The sequence below is a fragment of the Heptranchias perlo genome, chromosome 6 (genome assembly GCF_035084215.1).
Source record: "Heptranchias perlo isolate sHepPer1 chromosome 6, sHepPer1.hap1, whole genome shotgun sequence".
Lineage (NCBI taxonomy): Eukaryota > Metazoa > Chordata > Chondrichthyes > Hexanchiformes > Hexanchidae > Heptranchias > Heptranchias perlo.
The window spans coordinates 108,919,735-108,938,760 of NC_090330.1; the positions used below are offsets into that span (position 1 = coordinate 108,919,735).

The following is a 19,026-nucleotide window of genomic DNA, read 5'->3' on the forward strand; positions in this document are numbered from 1 at the left end:
ATATGGTATTGAGATAGAGGATCAGCCATGATCATATTGAATGGCGGAGCAGGCTCGAAGGACCGAATGGCCTACTCCTGCTCCTATTTTCTATGTTTCTATGATGGCAGGAAAGTGGTTGTGTGAAATTGGAGGAGAGAAGAGTGTAGCATGAAATCGGAGGAACAAAGTGGGAGAAGTACATGCACGAACTTGGAGAGGAAGGGGGAAGTGTGTAAGCATTAAAATGAGGGGGGGAGGAGAGAAAACAGTACCAGTATGAAATTGGAAAAGGGGGAGCAACTGCACTCTGAAATTGGAGGGAAACGGAGAGAGGAGTGCCAGCATAAAATTGGAGGGGGACAAGAAATGTGCTGTCATGATCTGGGACGAGGGTGGGAAGAATGCCGATTTGAGTTGTGAGAGGAAGAGTCCAGAAAAATACCAAAGCGTCAAATGGATGTAAATGGAGTCGGAAACCCTGGCTGTCCTAAGCAGGTGTGCAGTCGTTGTGGTGATTGTACATTGCTTTTTATAGGCAGTCTGCAGATTCCATGATAAGCAACTGAAGAAATGAAAGTGCAATCACTGTAACTAAGGTGTAAAATGTATAGAGACAAAAAAATTCCCCAAAATAAAATTTTTAATTTGTTCCAGAAAGGCGAATGAGTTTTTAACCCCCTCTCTATTTCCCCCAAACGCCCTGCTCTCTCCCTCCCAATCTCTCCCCCTCTCACTTTCTCCCCTCCTCTTCTGCCTCCCACTTCTCTACCCTCCCTCTCCCTCTCGCCCCTCCCCCTCAAACTCGCTCACTTGTCTCCCACCTCTCTCCCCTCCCCTCTATCTCTCCCTGCTACATCGCTCTCTCTCTCCCACCTCACTCTTTCTCTCTCCTCCCCACCTCTCTCTCTCCCCTCCACCTCGCTCTCTCTCCTCCCCACCTCTCTCTCTCCCCTCCACCTCACTCTCTTTCTCTCCCCCCACCCCCGCGCTCTACTCTCTACCTCTCCCTTTCTTTCCCCCACCTCGCTCTCTCCCCCATCTACCTCACTCTCTCTTTCCCCATCCACCTCACTTTCTCTTTCTCCCCCTCTATCTCATTCTCTCCCCTCTACCTCACTCTCCCACCCCTCTACCTCGCTCTCCCTCCCCTCTACCTCGCTCTCCCTCCCCTCTACCTCGCTCTCCCTCCCCTCTACCTCGCTCTCCCTTTCCCCTCTACCTCGCTCTCCCTCTCTCCTCTACCTCGCTCTCCCTCTCCCCTCTACCTCGCTCTCCCTCTCCCCTCTACCTCGCTCTCCCTCTCCCCTCTACCTCGCTCTCCCTCTCCCCTCTACCTCGCTCTCCCTCTCCCCTCTACCTCGCTCTCCCTCTCCCCTCTACCTCGCTCTCCCTCTCCCCTCTACCTCGCTGTCTCTTTCTCCCCCTCCCCTCCCCCCTGCCCTTTCCCAGGATCACTGATGAGCGATCAGGAGCAGGACTCCTAACCAGTTTTCCTCATTGCAATCCAGGGACACCGAGCCTAATCATACCAGTTTAGATGAGCTAACTCAAGACAAACTGGGGATTAAACTTGCAACTTTATTGGTCTACATGATTGTGCTCCTCACTGGTTAAACTTGCCGAACCCTTGGGGAAGGATGTAGCAGATCTCTTTAAGTGTGACTTTAAAAATACAATTGAGGAATGTTTCCGCGGATGTATTCCATTGTTTGGCTGAAGACATTTGCTTTCAGTGTGATTTGAATTCTTTGTCCTAAAGGCGATGAATAAACAGAAACCTTATTTCAATAATAAATAAAGCTGAGATGGACATGGAAGAAGGAGGATATCATGTTGTGTATAATTTTCTTACTTATTATGAGTTTCCCTAAAAGTTTGTCCACAACAATTGATAATCTCTTCACTAGACTAGCAAACGAATGTGGACAAAGCCTTGAAATTTTATGAAACACTGCTGCGTGAATGATACCTTTGTTTTGTGTTTTTTTTAATGCCTTGTTACCTTTGCTCATTCTTGACTGGTGATAATCGTGCAGTAGAGCCGGTAAGTATCATGCTGATTGTACCCTTGCTGCATTTTGCATTGAATAGGTCATTGATAGCTAACTGAGTGGAACTAATTTTAGATGGCAAAAGCAAAAAAAATTGGGTGCAGTGTCACATGAAACCCTTTTCATTCAAAGAGAACCACAGGATGACCTGGACTGACAATAAAGTGAAATTAGGATGCTTCAGTTTTATAAGTTGAAATAATGAGTTTATTTAATCCATTCAAGCTGCAAGAAGTTAGGACTTTATGCTGCCAGACTGTATTTGTATGTCTTTCTGTCTAGACAGTACTTCTCACCTCAGTAACACAAAAACCTTATTGTGCTTTTTGAACAAACCCGCTAGGAACTTCCTCATCAGATTTTGGCTTACTTTTTATGGGGGTACAATTCCCCTATCTTGTTTTTCTACCCTACCCTGGTTTTCTTGTGCCAGACATTATCTGAGGGCATCTGGTTCCCAGGCCCTGAGCAGTGCCACCCTGCACTGGCCATTCACAGGTAGCTATGGGCGATCTAGGGCTGACTTTCCTTCTGACATTTTCCCTCCTCCTCCCACACTGATATAGCAGGAATTAACAGCTAGCTCCTGGCAAAATGGTTGAGACAAACCTATATTGCATCACTCCATGTGCCAAACTCAGCACTTCAGATTTTAGTTACCTGGATATGTTGTGTTATACCTGTCTCTTAGTAAGTTTGAAACAGAACAGAACAAGAAGATGGTTTAAACATACTGTACACAGTGAGGTCTTTGTCAATGAATCCCACACATACTTTCATTCTTTCTTTCTCCTTTCCCCCTCCTCTCCCTCACTCTCTCTCCCTTCCTACACATGAAGTTTTTGTCTATTGATCCCTCTTTCTGTGTCTCACTTACTGTCTCTCTTCCACATTCGCTGTTTCTTTCTCTCGCTTATTTTCTCTTGGCTACAAGAGAAAATATTTCCACTTATGGGGGAATTCAAAACTAGGGGGTCATAAATATAAGATAGTCACTAATAAATCCAATAGGGAATTCAGGAGAAACTTCTTTACCCAGAGAGTGGTGAGAATGTGGAACTCGCTACCACATGGAGTATTTGAGGCGAATAGCATAGATGCATTTAAGGGGAAGCTGGATAAACACATGAGGGAGAAAGGAATAGAAGGATATGCTGATAGGGTGAGATGAAGAGGGGAGGGAGGAGGCTCGTGTGGAGCATAAACACCAGCATAGACCAGTTGTGCCGAATGGCCTGTTTCTGTGCTGTAAATTCTATGTAATTCTCTGTCATGCTCTTTTGCTCTTTCTCCTTCTAAAAGGGAAACTTTTATCCACAGATCCCTCATTCATATTTTCTCTCACATTCTCTTTCTTACACACAGATTCTCTGATGCTCACTTTTTCCCACTTGCTCCTGTTTCGCACACTCATTCACCCTTCCTCTTTAGTCTTTCCACTTGCTCTTTTTTTCCCTTGCACTCTTTCAATCACTGTCATTTATGTGCTATCTTGCTTGTGATTTTTCTTGCTTATGCTCTTTTTCTCACTTTCTTTCCCTTACTTGCTCTCTTTCTTGCTCTTTTTCCATTCTCTGTATTACTTTTCCCATTTTTCTCTCTCCTTCGCTCCCCCTTTCTCTCTCTCTTCCCTCTTTCACTTTCTTGATTTTAATTTTTCATTCTCACTTTTATTGTTTCTCTCTTTCATCCTCTTTCTCTTTCACCCTCTCTCTTCCCTTTACTTAATTTCCCCCCTTTTCTCTATTTCATCCTCTTTCTCTCTTTCATCCTCTTTCTCTCTTTCATCCTCTTTCTCTCTTCCCTCACTTTTTGTCCTCTTCATTCTCTCTCTTGCTTTCCTGCGCAGACATTTACTCTTACATTATGCTTGTAAATATTTCATGTCTACATGAATTGCTCACTGCTTATTTTTCTGTGCTCCTTGCTTATCCATGCTCTCTTATGTACAAGCAAATGAGATGGATAGAATACAAAATAAATATATTCCCATTTTGTGAAAAAGGGGTGCGGCAAAGAACTGCAGATCAACAGAGATTAAAACTGAACTGAAATTTAAAAGGAAAGCGCATGATAAAATGAGGGCTAATCACGGTAAAGATAATCATGAGGGATGTAGAAAGTGTTGTGGGGTGGTGAAAAGGGAGATTACGAGGGCTAACAGGGAATATGAAAATAGGAAATTGTAATAGGGTTTTATAAGCATTTGGAAAGTATAAGAATAGCTAGAGAGGGTCAGACGACTTGGGGATGAAGGGGGAGCCTAATTACATAGAATTTACAGCACAGAAACAGGCCATTCGGCCCAACAGGTCTATGCCAGTGTTCATGCTCCACAAGAGCCTCCTCCCCCACTACTTCATCTAATCCTATCAGCATATCCTTCTATTCCTTTCTCCCTCATGTGTTTATCCAGCTTCCCCTTAAAGACATCTATGCTTTTCGCCTCAACTACTCCTTGTGGTAACGAGTTCCACATTCTCACCATTCTCTGAAAAAAGAAGTTTCTCCTGAATTCCCTGTTGGATTTATTAGTGACTGTCTTATATTTATGGCCCCTAGTTTTGGTCTTCCCCGCAAGTGGAAACATTTTTTCTGCGTCTACCCTATCAAACCCCTTTATAATTTTAAAGACCTCTATTAGGACATCCACAGCCTTTTTTCTAGAGAAAAGAGCCCCAGCCTGTTCAGCCTTTCCTGATAGTTGTAACCTCTCAGTTCTGGTATCATCCTTGTAAATCTTTTTTGCGCCTTCTCCAGTGTCTCTATATCCTTTTTGTGATATGGAGACCCAAATTGTTCACAATACTCTAATTGTGGAGGATGAGGCTACAGTGGAGATATTAAATGTTTTTCAAACTCTGGTGGAAGTGAGAATGTAATGGGGAGAGCACAGGGTAATGAGATTAGCTTTGGACAGCTCTAGCAAAGACATGATAAGAACATAAGAAATAGGAGTAGGTGTAGGCCATACGGCCCCTCGAGCGTTCTCCGCCATTCAATAAGATCATGGCTGATCTTCTACCTCAACTCCACTTTCTCGCCCTATTCCCCTATCCCTTGGTTCCCTTAGTGTCCAAATATCCATCGATCTCAGCCTTGAATATGCTTAACGACTGAGCATCCACAGCCCTAGACCTAATGGCTACCTCTTGTGTTGTAAACCGTTATGAATCTCTGGATATACTTCTAGGCAGTAAGTTGATTCAAACTTAGAGACTGTTGAGTGAATAAATTATTTAGGGAAAAAAAAAGTAAGAGTTCTGGTAGGTGCACTGCTGGAACACTAGGTTCTCAATAAAGAGTTACAAATTGAAACCCTAATTGATTGGCATTTGAAGTCGATAGTTTCGCTAATCACAGCCAGATTGCCTGGAGATGGGAGAAGAGAGAAATGAGTATCATGGTCCCTTGAAACGCTTTCCAGGTGCAGCTTGTACAGGGGGTGGTTAAGAAGTGTTTATGCACCATCACATCAGATTAACTAAGGGAAATAATGCGGAATTGGAGGGGGGATTTTTTTTTTTGATTATGTCTCTTTGAAGCGCCTTGGGATGTTTTTCTACTTTGAAGGCACTGAATGAATGCGAATTGTTGTTGGAACTGCACCAGAGAAGGCTAGATCAGATTTAACATGATTTTTTTTTTAAAGAAACCTTGTAGACTATTATTCCATCGCTCTCCCTGGCATCCGATTTAATCCTGAGGTGAGCTGCTGACCCCATATCCGCTCCATCACCAAGACCGCCTACTTCCACCTCTGCAACATCGTCTATCTCTGCCCCTGCCTCAGCTCATCTGCTGCTAAAACCCTCATCCAAATCTTTATTACCTCCAGACTTGACCATTCCAATGCTCTCCTGGCCGGCATCCCCTCTCCCACCATCCATAAACTTAAGCTCATGCAAAACTCTGCTGCCTGCATCTTAACTCGCACCAAGTCCCGTTCACCCATCACCCCCTGTGCTCGCTGACCTATATTGGCTCTTGGTCCAGCAGGGCCTCGATTTTAAAATTCTCATCCTGGTTTTCAAATCCCTCCGTGGCCTCGCCCCTCCCCATCTCTGTAACCACCTCCCACCCTACAGCCCTCCGAGATCTCTGCGCTCCTCCAATTCTGGCCTCTTGCGCAAACCCCAATTTTAATCGCTCCACCATAGGCGGCCGTGCCTTCAGCTGCCTGGGCCCTAAGCTTTCGAATTCCCTCCCTAAACCTCTCCGCCTCTCTCCCTTCCTTTAAAAAGGTCCTTAAATCCTACCTCTTTGACCAAGCTTTTGGTCACCTGTCCTAAAAGCTCCTTATTCGGCTCGGTGTCAAATTTTGCTTGGTAGCACTCCTGTGAAGCGCCTTGGGAAGTTTTAATACGTTAAAGATGGTATATAAATGCAAGTTGTTGTTGTTGTTGAGGTGGTGACATTTTTTAGAAGGTTGATTGCAAAATCCAAAGTAGTCTGACCAGGCCAAGAAAGGAACTTTTCTACACTGAGTAAACAAAGCACACAAGTATTACTGTGGTGCTGCATTTTTTTGATCTCATCAAGTCTTCTCCTTCAAGAGTTTTACACTTTACTGCATTATGCTAATTAAGCTCATGTTTACTAAGAATTTTTTTTTGAATTGAATCAGGGGAGTCTTTTAAAATAGTCCATAAAATTGACTACAAAAATAAAATAATGAGGATGAAAGTATTTTGATCGTGTGAGCTCCTTGAGTGACCATTCTTTGTTAATTTATGTTGGCACAGTGTACACAGCATCATGAGCAAGCTGGTACTTTGTTCTGAGAACATCAGAACGTAAGAAATAGGAGCAGGAGTGGGCATTTTCCAGAATCTGATGTTTACATTAGGTTGTGGGGAATAGTAACTGCTGCTGCCTCAGCTGAAGTAGTCTGCAAGTTGTGAATTAGAACGAGTCTCCCATACTTCAAGCATTTGTTTTCTTTTGGGGAGTTTTAATGTGTGAAAATTGTACAACATTGCGTTTGCACTTTCCCTGCTTTTATAGACTTGTATTGGAAGCAGCGGTGCACTGAAGGATATATTCCTACCTTTTAAGTTTTTGTTAAAAGTATAGGCTCACATCTGGGGAGCCAAGAAACGACAGCGTGCACTTGTCAACTGGCCACTGTGGGCTCCCAGAGTCGGCCCCACCTCGGCTCCTACGCAGCACTTCCACAGCTCCGACAGACTCCCGTCGCTATCCTGGCAAAAGTGGAGATGACTGAACCTACCCTACTGTATGTAACTGCCCTTGATCGTTGGCACTTTTACCAGGGCAGCCTCAGGACTCGATTGGAGTCAAGGCAGCACTCGGAGCAAAGTGGAACTGACCCTGGGAGCCATGGTAGCACTCGGGTAGGAACATAGGAACAGGAGAAGGCCATTCAGCCCCTCGAGCCTGTTCCGCCATTCAATTAGATCATGGCTGATCTGTGTCTTTCCATCTACCCACCTTGGTTCCGTAACCTTTAATACCTTTAATCCCCTTGCCTAACAAAAATCTGTCCATCTCAGTTTTGAAATTTCAGTTGACCCCCAGCCTCAACAGCTTTTTGGGGGAGAGAGTTCCAGATTTACACTCCCCTTTGTGTGAAGAAATGCTTCCTGACATCACCCCTGAACGGCCTAGCTCTAATTTTAAGGTTATGCCCCCTTGTTCTGGACTCCCCCCACCAGAGGAAATAGTTTCTCTCTATCTATCCTATCAACTCCTTTAATCATCTTAAGGGTAGTATCACAGTAGGTACAGCACAGGAGGAGGCCATTCGTCCCATCGTGCTTATGCCGGCTCTTTGAAACAGCTATCCAATTAGTCCCATTCCCCTGCTCCTTCCCCATAGCCCTGTAAATTTTTTCCCTTGGAGTATTTGTCCAATTCCCTTTTGAAAGTTACTATTGAACCTGCCCTTTCAGGCAGTGCATTCCAGACCATTACAACTCGCTGCGTAAAAAAACGTTTCCTCATGTCGCCTCTGGCCCTTTTGCCAATTTCTTAAATCCGTGTCCTCTGGTTACCGGCCCTCCTGCCAGTGGAAACAGTTTCTCCTTATTTTACTCTTTCAAAACCCTTCATGATTTTGAACACCTCTATCAAATCTCCCCTTAACCTTCTCTGTTCTAAGGAGAACAATCCCAGCTCCTCCCGTCTCTCCACATAACTGAAGTCCCTCATCCCCGGTAATGGGTGAGAAGAGAGAACACTGTGTTACGGCAGATGGAGCTCCGATTTCCTCCCACTTTCCTGAGATGTGTTGCTGTGCGAAGGTGCTGAGTTGAAGCTTCTCCATAGGGAGGGAGGGAAAAATGGGTAGGCGAGCCTGCTAACAGTTAAGTTATCCGTTCTGCTTGCTAACTTGCCTGTACACTATGTGTTACTATGGAAGATGAGGGGAGAATGAAGGCGTAAGTCATGTGGGTTCTGCTACAAATTGAAAAAACACATTTTTTTTCCTCAAATTAATTTTACCATGATATGAAAAATACTTACATCAGTTTGTTACTCCAGAGACTTGAGCACACAATCTAGGCTGACACTTCTGTGCAGTGCTGAGGGAGTGCTGTATCTTTAGAGATGCTGTCTTTTGGATGAGATGTTAAATTGAGGCCCTGGTCTGTCCTCTCAGGTGGATGTAAATAATCCCATGGCATTATTAGAAGACGAGCAGGGGAATTCTGGTGTCTTGGCCAACATCACCAAAAAACAGATTGTCTTGTCGCTGATCTCATTGTTGTTTGTGGGATCTTGCTGTGCTGTGTTTCCCTTCGTGACTTATGAAGTGTAGTCAATGTTGTATTTCATTGGCTGTGGCGCACTTTGGGACATTTTGAGGTCATGAAAGGCACTATATAAATGCAAGTTCTTCCTTTACTGTAAACCTTTGCAATAAATCTGATCCTGATACCTTATAGGTGGTGACAAGATTCTTTATTGAGGTGATCAAACCGAGCACAAATGAAGACAATTACAACGCTCCAGCGATAGTTATGAGATGAACAGAACGATATTACCCAGTTCCCTTCTTGAGTAGAGTCTTAACCGACTGGTATTCTGATCGTCTCTGTAGCTTCACCTCTTACTCTCACCTGTACATATACTGGTCCTATAATCGGCTCCAGGCACCTGGAGCCTTGAAATGTGAAGCTGTTCTTCCAACATAACAAGGTCAGGGAAGATAAGGTTGACTGGTTATTGTCAGCTTGATGAGGTTTAGACTGGAGGGAGACAAGGCTGATCAGCCATGAACGGCTTATCTCAACAGGCTAAATTCTTTAAGAGACAAGACGTTGTCCACAGCTACAGTGACTAACATAAGGCTGATCAACCATGGGCAGCTTATCTCAACAAAGCATTCTTACTAAATTATTTTAAAGACATTACCTAAGACTACAGTAGCTAAGCTAAGCACAGGTTATTTCAGTATTTTAGTCTTAACGGTTTCATTGCCAGGCAGTGTAATTAAAATTATATGCACACCATATCTTCATGAGCTCTTGCTCAAATCTTCCTTGACCTGTCCATTCTTACACCTTTTATCCATTGAAGCCTTGGCTTTGCTAAATGGAGAACTGCAGGTAATTAGGCTGCTTCCAATAAAGCTGGGATTGTTCTCCTTAGAGCAGAGGAGGTTAAGGGGAGATTTAATAGAGGTGTTCAAAATTATGAGGGGTTTTGAAAGAGTAAATAAGGAGAAACTGTTTCCACTGGCAGAGGGGTCAGTAACCAGAGGACACAGATTTAAGATAATTGGCAAAAGAACCAGAGGGGAGATGAGGAGAATTTTTTTTACGCAGCGAGTTGTGATGATCTGGAATGCACTGCCTGAAAGGGCGGTGGAAGCAGCTTCAACAGTAACTTTCAAAAAGGAATTGGATAAATACTTGAAGGGGAAAAATTTGCAGGGCTATGAGGAAAGAGCAGTGGAGTTGGTCTAATTGGATAGCTCATTCAGAGAGCCGGCACAGACACAATGGGCTGAATGGCCATCTGCTGTGCTGTGTGATTCTATGATATAATAGTGCAAACCGCTGGCTATTCTTCATGCGAAGATCCTTCATCGCTGTAAACTGTTCTTTTGCTGCTGTATTGAGGATTTCAAGAATAGACAGTTGGCTTTTTACATGTTATGCTCTGCATGTGTGCCTCCAAGATATAAAACCAATTTATCTATGTAAAAAAAATGGTCCATTTGTGGATTGTTTCTCTTTCATTTCTTGCCTAGTAATTGTTGCTTATTCAGCAGGATAAAGTTTAACTTCCTGACAATTTTTCGTACTCCCATCTGCACTGGATTTCTTTCCCACTGTCTACTTTCATCCTTTACTAAATAATTAATATTGCTTTCTCGTGTATATATTTAAGGAAATATTCTTGTTACAACTATTACAACGTGTTGTGACAAGAACAGAGTTTGGTTTCATATACGAAGGTTATTTTTGTCCAGATCAAAACATTATTGGATAATTGGCTTGCTGAACAGTAATTGATTTTAACCCTCTGAGAATTATATATTGTGACAAATTATTTTTTTTTTTCAGTGCCTTTTCCGAGATGCAGCTGGAAATATGAAAATTCAATACCTTGGCACAGTGGTAAGCGGCAGTTCACCTCTTCTCTTAAGTGCTTTCAGTAGTATTGTGGGATAATAAATGCTGAATTGCTGGTAAATGACGCCTTACACATTGTCTACAATTATATTAAGCTTGTGAGAAATGGTCCAGTGGGTTTGGAATCTGTAGGTAAATGCACCACATGATTTGTTACAAAGCCCCATAGACCAGAAGGCCCCAGGTTAGATTCTTGGGCTGTGTTGTGTTACAGTGGATAGTGGAGTATCTATGGATGTTGCATTTGTGGACTGCCAGAAGGCATTTGCTCCGGTTCCGCACAAGAGATTATTAGCAAAAATGAGAGTGCACGGAATTGGAGGTAACTTTGTGACATGGGTTAGTGACTGGTCAAGAGGTAGGTGGATAGAGAGTTGGAATAAAGGGTTCGTTCTCTGATTGGCGAGATGGGACAAGTGGTGTTCCCCAGGAAGCTGTACTGGGGCCTCCACTTTTCACCATATATATATTAATGATTTGGATGAAGGAACAGTGAGTTGTTTATTCAGGTTGGCAGATGACACTAAGTTAGGAGGCAGAGTAAGCAGGAAGTTACAAAGGGATATAGTCAGACTAAGTGAGTGGGCAAAACGATGGCAGATGGACTTCAATGTGGGGGGGAAGTTTGAGGTCATCCACTTTGGATCTGAGAAAGATAATGGTTTCTTAATGGTGAGAGACTAGGATCTGTGGAAGAGCAAAAGGATTTAGGTGTCCATGTGGACAAATCACTAAAAGCCAGCGCACAGGTACAAAAAGTAATCAAAAGGGCTAATGGAATGTTGGCCTTTAATTCAAGGGGGTTGGAATTCTAAAGTGAGGAAGCAATGCTTCAGTTGTACAGATCCTTCAGTTTTGGGCACCGAACATCACAAAACATATATAGCTCTTGGAAGTGGAGCAGCACAGATTCACCAGAATGATTCCAAGGCTTAAAGGGTTAAAATTACAAGGACAAGTTGCATAAACTTGGTTTGTGTTCCCTTGAATTTAGACAGTTGAGGGGTGATCTGATCGAGGTGTTTTAAATGATAAAGGGGACTCGTTAGGGTAGATACAAAGAAAGTATTTTCTCAGATGGGCGAGTCCAGAACAAGGGGGCATGAACTTAAAATTAGAGCTAGGCCGTTTAGGAGTGAAATCAGGAAGCACTTTTTTCACACAAAGGGGAGTGGAAATCTGGAACTTGCTCCCCCAAGATGCTGGGGGTCAATTGAAAATTGCAAGACAGAGATCGATAGATTTTTGTTGGGTAAGGGTATCAAGGGATATGGAACAAAGGCGGGTAAATGGAGGTGAGGTACAGATCAGCCATGATCCAATTGAATGGTGGAACATGCTCGAGGGCTGAATTGCCTCCTCCTGTTCCTATGTTCCAAAGTCATTCTTGTAACAGTAAGTGCCAACAAACGATGCAAGATACACAATCCGTGAGGAGGAGTTCCTGTCCAGGAAGTCATATTAGAGGGTCAACAGAGTGGTGGTGCCCAAGAAAGAGATGGGACGGTGGTCTACCTGTTACCTCGTCTGCCCTTGTCAGGTCATTGAACTGCAATTCTGGGGGTCAGAGAGGTGCCACTGCCACCTCCCTCCACATGGTTGTCGTTATGTTTTTTCTGAGGCTTCCTCCCACTGGCACCCAACAATCCTTCTCTCTTCTGCTGCATTTCATCCAAGAGTAAATGAAGGTCAGACGCCATGACATTTTGGGGTCATCTCTTCAGTTCACTCCGAATTGCCTGCTCCCTTCTGTGGGTCCCTCTGCCTGCCCTTCCAGACACTCTTCAAAAACACATGTGAAATCTTATGGGACCTTTGAAGCTTCGAACTGTCGATGCATTTAGCCTTGCAGAAGGTTCACCACATTAAGTGCCGGCCCTCCAGCCTGCTGCTGACAGTTTGAAGTGAGTGATGCTGTTTAGAGGCTACACCTAATGTTTCCTCTCCTCTCGCACCGTACTCCCGTGTTACACGGGAGTTGCACTACACCGATGCCAGTGAGCCTGCAATTTAACGGACCCAATGGATTACATCGGGATAAGTGCTGGACTGGATTGGCAGGTGTAGTTCCCTCCCTAAACCTCTCTACCTCTCTCTCCTCCCTTAAGGCGCTCCTTAAAACCCACCTCTTTGGCCTGTTCTAATATCTCCTTATGCGGTTCAGTGTCACATTTTGTTTGATAACACTCCTGTGAAGCGTCTTGGGACGTTTTACTGCATTAAAGGCACTATATAAATGCAAGTTGTTGTGTAACTATCGTGTCAGTGGCAATTTTTTCAGAGCAACAGGCTGCACTGAATTCCAGGGCGACTGTGTTTTCCTAAGCCTATGAGTTATCTGCCTTGTTTTCGGGGGGTTGTGTTTTGTATGAATATCCGAATATAAGCTTCTTCAGGCACAACAAAGTTTATTCTCTTGCTTCCATATCCAAGGCTGTGAAATCTTCTCTTAATGTTTTTCCCACATAATTAACAAACGCAGAATTCTGCGTTCCTCCAATTCAGGCCTCTTGTGCACCCCTGATTTCCTTCGCCCCACCATTGGCGGCCGCACCTTCAGCTGTCCAGACCCCAAGCTCTCGATTCCCTCCATAAACCTCTCCGTCTCTCTCTCTCTCTCCTCCTTTATGACGCTCCTTAAAACCCACCTCTGTGACCAAGCCCTGTCCTAATATCTCCTTATGTGGCTCGGTATCAAATTTTGTTTGATAACCGCTCCTGTTTTACTACGTTAAAGACAGTATATAAATCTAAGTTGTTATAAAAATTGCGATAACATACGACTTTGAAATGCACAGTTTCTGAGAATGCAGTTTTGTTAGTGGATTGCTAACTGTGGAGAAAAACAGCCACCTGCCCACGTTTAGTTAGCAGAGGAATTCCACGTTAATACACATTAAAAAATGCTTCTGTAAAGAATCATCTGCTTTGCCACAATTTTAACATGATGTGGAGATACCGGTGATGGACTGGGGTTGACAATTGTAAACAATTTTACAACACCAAGTTATAGTCCAACAAATTTATTTTAAATTCCACAAGCTTTCGGAGGCTTCCTCCTTCCTCAGGTGGCTTCCTCCTTCCACACCGTTCACCTGAGGAAGGAGGAAGCCTCCGAAAGCTTGTGGAATTTAAAATAAATTTGTTGGACTATAACTTGGTGTTGTAAAATTGTTTACAATTTTAACAAACAGCTCAGTATTTATGATTACATGTTTTTCTTCTTTCAGTGCCAGTAACATGTTCACATTATGAGATACTGATCTGGATACAGAATCACACAGTCTTACAGCACAGAAGGAGGCCATTCGGCCCATCGTGCCTGTGACGGCTCTTTGAAAGAGCTGTCCAATTAGTCCCACTCCCCTGCTCTTTTCCGATAGCCCTGCAATTTCTTCCTTTTCAAGTATTTATCCAATTTCCTTTTGTAAGTTACTATTGAATCTGCTTCAACCGCCCTTTCAGGCAGTGAATTCCACATCATAATAACAAGCTCTGTAAAAAAAAAAAAAAATTCTCCTCATCTCTGGTTCTTTTGCCAACTGCCTTAAATATAGATTCAGATGTTTTTTAAAAAAAATCAAACGAGTGAATTACTCCTTATAATTAGTTTTCATTTGGGTGGTCTAATTTTTCCATGCAATTGTCAACTCATCTTTTCTTGCATCTTTGACCATGTATATTGCACTTTTAAATCTTAGTAAGCCACTATGATGCTTTATATTTTCACTGTTTCTGTTAAAATGGAGCCTGGTGGCTCCCTAATACACATTTGCCAAGCCCAGCCTGTCGTATTCTGCATCGATATTTGCCCGGGTATCAGTGCCACTCGAGTTTCCTTTGCCAGCATGATGCTACTTAGCACATACTCCGCTGACCTTTCCATCATAAGGGGACTGATTGTAAATCCAGTCATGTTGCCAGTTATGAGGGCATCAGCTGGGATATAATGATTCACTTGATTTCCTGACATTAGAGGGTATGCGCAGCTCTACTGTTAGTTTTTTGGTGAAGGATTCCGACTTTAATAGAGTGCCTAATGAAAACTGTAGAAATGTTGTTCTCCTGTTACCCACATTGGCATTTAATATGTTTCCTGGCAGGAAAAATAATGCATCTTTAAAAGAGTTGCAGTCAAAGCATTTAATGTTTGTTAACCAGAGCAGTGGTCACAGTTAATTGTGGCTTCATGCATAATCTTGTCTCTTAAAACAGTAAATGCCTGCTGCCTGTTTCACTAGCAGCTAATAAAATCGCAACTGGCAGATTATGTTATTTTTCTTATTTGCTTTTGTTTTTGTTTTTTGTTTCTATCTCGGCGCTCATGTTGAGGAATAACTGTACTGGAGAATGAAACATCTTTCCTCTCGGTAGTGACAGCATCAAGTAGTCTCAGGTCAGGTAAAGTGCAAGTTGGATGCAGGTTAGAGCTTCTCCTGTGCTGGTCCTATAATATTACTTGACCCATCCTGAGAAGGGTGCTCCCCACTGCAGTCACGCAGCATTTTCATTTACATGATTAACTCTCGTAGCCTATTTACATTGACAGCTTAATAATGAAACCGAGTTGGCATTTCCCTCAAATGAACACAATTTACGCAGCACGTACCTGCCCAAGTTCTGCTCTCCGAATTCATATTGGGATTTTAAAAGGCATTACTCTGGAGGGTTAGCTTTTGTAGTGGTATTTGTGTGGAGCCAATATTTTGCAAACAACCTAGCTGTCATTGTAATACTGCAATGTCAAGCACTATCATCATGTGGAAAATAGAGAATGGCATGGGATAAAAACAGTCTGTGTAATAAGGACATAAAATAAGAACATAATCTGCAGGATGACAACTGCTTTTTGATTGTCAAGGCTAAGTGTTATTGATGTTGCAGCACGAATCTACCGAAATCAAACACGGACCACAGTTCCAGAACTTTATTAGTTTTGGGCTCCCCATTATAGAAAGGAACTGGAATGATGGAAAATATGCAACACAACAGCAACAACTTGCATTAATATAGCGCCTTTAACGTAGTAAAATGTCCCAAGGCGTTTCACAGGAGCGATTATCAAAATTTGATACCGAGCCACATAAGGAGATATTAGGACAGATGACCAAAAATTTGGTCAAAGAGGTAGGTTTTAAGGAGCGACTTGAAGGAGGAGGGAGAGGTAGGGAGGAGGAGAGGTTTAGGAGGGAATTCCAGAGCTTAGGGCCTAGACAGCTGAGGGCACGGCCGCCAATGGTGGAGCAATGAAAATCGGGATTGAGCAAGAGGCCAGAATTGGAGGAGCGCAGAGATCTCGGAGGGTTGTTGGGCTGGTGGAGGTTACAGAGATAGGGAGGGCCGAGGCCGTGGAGGTATTTGAACACAAGGATGAGAATTTTAAAATCGAGGCTTTGCTGGACCGGGAGCCAATGTAGGTCAGCGAGCACAGGGGTGATGGGTGAATCGGGGTTAGGATACGGGCAGCAGAGTTTTGAACAAACTCAACTTTACGGAGGGTGGAAGATGGGAGGCCGGCCAGAGGAGCATTGGAATAATTAAGTCTGGAGGTAACAAAGGCATGGATTAGGGTTTCAGCAGCAGATGAACATAGGTTCATTAGGATAATACCAGGGATGAGAGGATACAGTTATGATTAGAGATTTGGAAAAACTAAAGTCTTAACCACTGCAACAGGGACGATCAAGGGGGGACTCTAATAGAAGTATTCAAAATTATGAAATGGTTTGCGAGGGTAAATAAGGAAAGATTGTTTCCAATGGTTGTGAATCAGTAACTAGGGGGCATAAATTTAGGATTACTACTAGATGGGGGAAAGTAGAAGACATTTTTCACACAGAACATTGCATTATCACGTGGTTATTGACGCTGACTTGTGGGAAATTAATAAAACCCTTGAAGGAGAAAAATATTAGAGGAAATGGGAAAGAGCAGGTAAAAAGCTCCAGTAATGGAACCAACAGTATCCAGGCACTATGGGCCAAAACGGCCTCCAATCTACGTGCTGAACTTTCAACTTCAATGGGGGCGCAAAATGGACGGTAGTTTAACACCCGTTGAACACCCCCTGCGATTTTCCTTCTTCGTTTCAATTTTCGATCTGCTGAGCCCTGGCATGCGTTATTTGGCTGATCTTCAGTACAAGAGCTAATGCGCGGCTGTGTTGTCACACCACCGTGCACGTGCATTACTAACGGTAGTTCAGACCCCAGAAGAGAGAGGCTTTGATGTTGCAGTATAAACTGAGGAGCGGTGGGGGGGGGGGCGCGCTCAAATTGAATCCAGTAACAACAGTCTGAAACTGGATTGATTGTTATTCTCAGCGTAAACAAGATGTTGAGATTGCCCATTTTGTGCCAAATGATGGGCAATTTTTCTACCGTTGATTCACGTCCACGGGCTGCCTGGAGGCTGCCTAAATTTAATTCAGTTGAAACCCTTAATTGTCATTTGTGATGAGACTTTCATCCATTGGTGTGAACAGGGCTCAAATCCAACTCCCAGAGGCAGAATGATAGTATCCCTTGCTCTTCTGCTACCACTCATCTATTATTCAAGACAGTTCTTAAATAGAATTTTCAATTGGATTTAGTTTAATCCTACTTAAGGGTATTTACATATCATGAATGATACTGCTTTGAAAGAGCTCATTGATACAACAGGTAGACTTAATCAGGAGCATTAAGTCACTTTCAGTATGTTTGAGTGATAATAACTGTAGGTTGTATGCTGGTAGTTTACAGTATTTCGTATCATACTTTATCTGAGCATTGCTGTGCATTGTCACAGAAATGTGTGTTTCGTGTCATTTTTTTTCTTCTATAACCATAATATTTTATGGTGCATAAATAAGGAAAACATAATGGTTTACTTTTTTTTAATGAAAAATTGCTGTATAGAAGCACTTTGGTCACAGATAGGGGAGGTTGTGTATCCTACTGCAATATTCAGTAGCAGGGAGCTCTGAGATGGGAGCTGAAAATTGTTTTGCATTGTCAATGGTCTCACATCACATCACATTATTAATGCTCATTTCTAATCTAAAAGTATGATCATATAGGAAAATTCTGCTCTGAACATTGAGTTAGGGCCTGCCCCCTCTTGTCTGAACTACATTTAATCGAGGTGTTCAAAATTTTGAGGAGTTTTGATAGAGTACATGGGGAGAAACTGTTTCCACTGGCAGGAGAGTCGGTAACCAGAGGGGACAGGTTTAAGGAAATTGGCATAAGAACCAGAGGGGAGATGAGGAGAATTTTTTTTACGTAGCGAGTTGTTATGTTTTGGAATGCACTGCCTGAAAGAGTGGAGCAGATTCAATAGTAACTTTCAAAAGGGAATTGGACAAAGACTTGAAAAGGAAAAATTTGCAGGGCTGTGGAGAAAGAGCAGGGGGAGGTAGGACTAATGACATAGCTCGTTCAAAGTGCCGGCACAGGCACGATGGGTCGAATGGCCTCCTGTGCTGTATGATACATCCTAGCTGTACAGTGCAATGGTACAAATATGGGATTGCCTTTGGTATTGTAAGACACCATTTGTATTTAGCAACATTGGATTGGTGCACTCGATACTTTGTTAATGGTCTACGCTTTAGGTGGTGCAGTGGTGCTCTAGTGCACTATGCCATGGAAGGATAAAACATGGATTCAAGTCTGCGGTTTTCCACATGACCAAGTTATTGATCTTGGCTGTACCACCATATCCACTGCAGTTCCAGTCAGTGAAAAAAGCAAACGAACCAATGTGCTTTTTATTCATTGCTTAGAGTAGTCCTTATTGTTGAGCTAGCATTTGTACACACAGCTCATTCGGTATATTTTTTGTGCAGTGTGTGAAAGGATTAATAAAGGGTGACGAAAGAGATAGAGAGAGTAAGATGAAGCAGAAAAAGGGGGCGTATGACAGATGTCAGGTGGATGTCAGCACCAGGCTGAATATAGAAAATACAGAGGAGAAGTGAAAAAGGAAATAAGAGGGGCAAAGAGAGAGTATGAGAATAGACTGGCGACTAACATAAAAGGGAATCTAAAAGTCTTCTATAGGCATATAAATAATATACGGGTAGTAAGAGGCAGGGTAAGGCTGGTTAGGGACCAAAAGGAGATCTACGTATGGAGGCAGAGGGCATGGCTGATGTACTAAATAAGTACTTTGAATCTGTCTTTACCAAGGAAGAAGATGCTGCCAAAGTCACAGTGAAAGAGGAGGTAGTTGAGATACTGGATGGGCTAAAAATTCATAAAGAGGAGGTTCTAGAAAGGCTGGCTGTACTTAAAGTAGATAAGTCACCCGGTCCAGATGGGATGCATCCTAAGTTGCTGAGGGAAGTAAGGGTGGAAATTGCGGAGATGCTGGCCATAATCTTCCAATCCTCCTTAGATACA

At 43.1% G+C, this 19,026-nt stretch overlaps 1 protein-coding gene across 1 annotated transcript in view; it reads left to right on the forward strand.

Annotated features, from left to right (window-relative positions):
• Positions 1–19,026, forward strand: part of pcca (propionyl-CoA carboxylase subunit alpha) — a 313,585-nt gene that overhangs the window by 219,708 nt on the left and 74,851 nt on the right. The window contains exon 21 of the mRNA XM_067986601.1: positions 10,571–10,624. Within this exon, the coding sequence (XP_067842702.1) occupies positions 10,571–10,624 (54 nt within the window). The remainder of the gene's footprint in view (positions 1–10,570; positions 10,625–19,026) is intronic.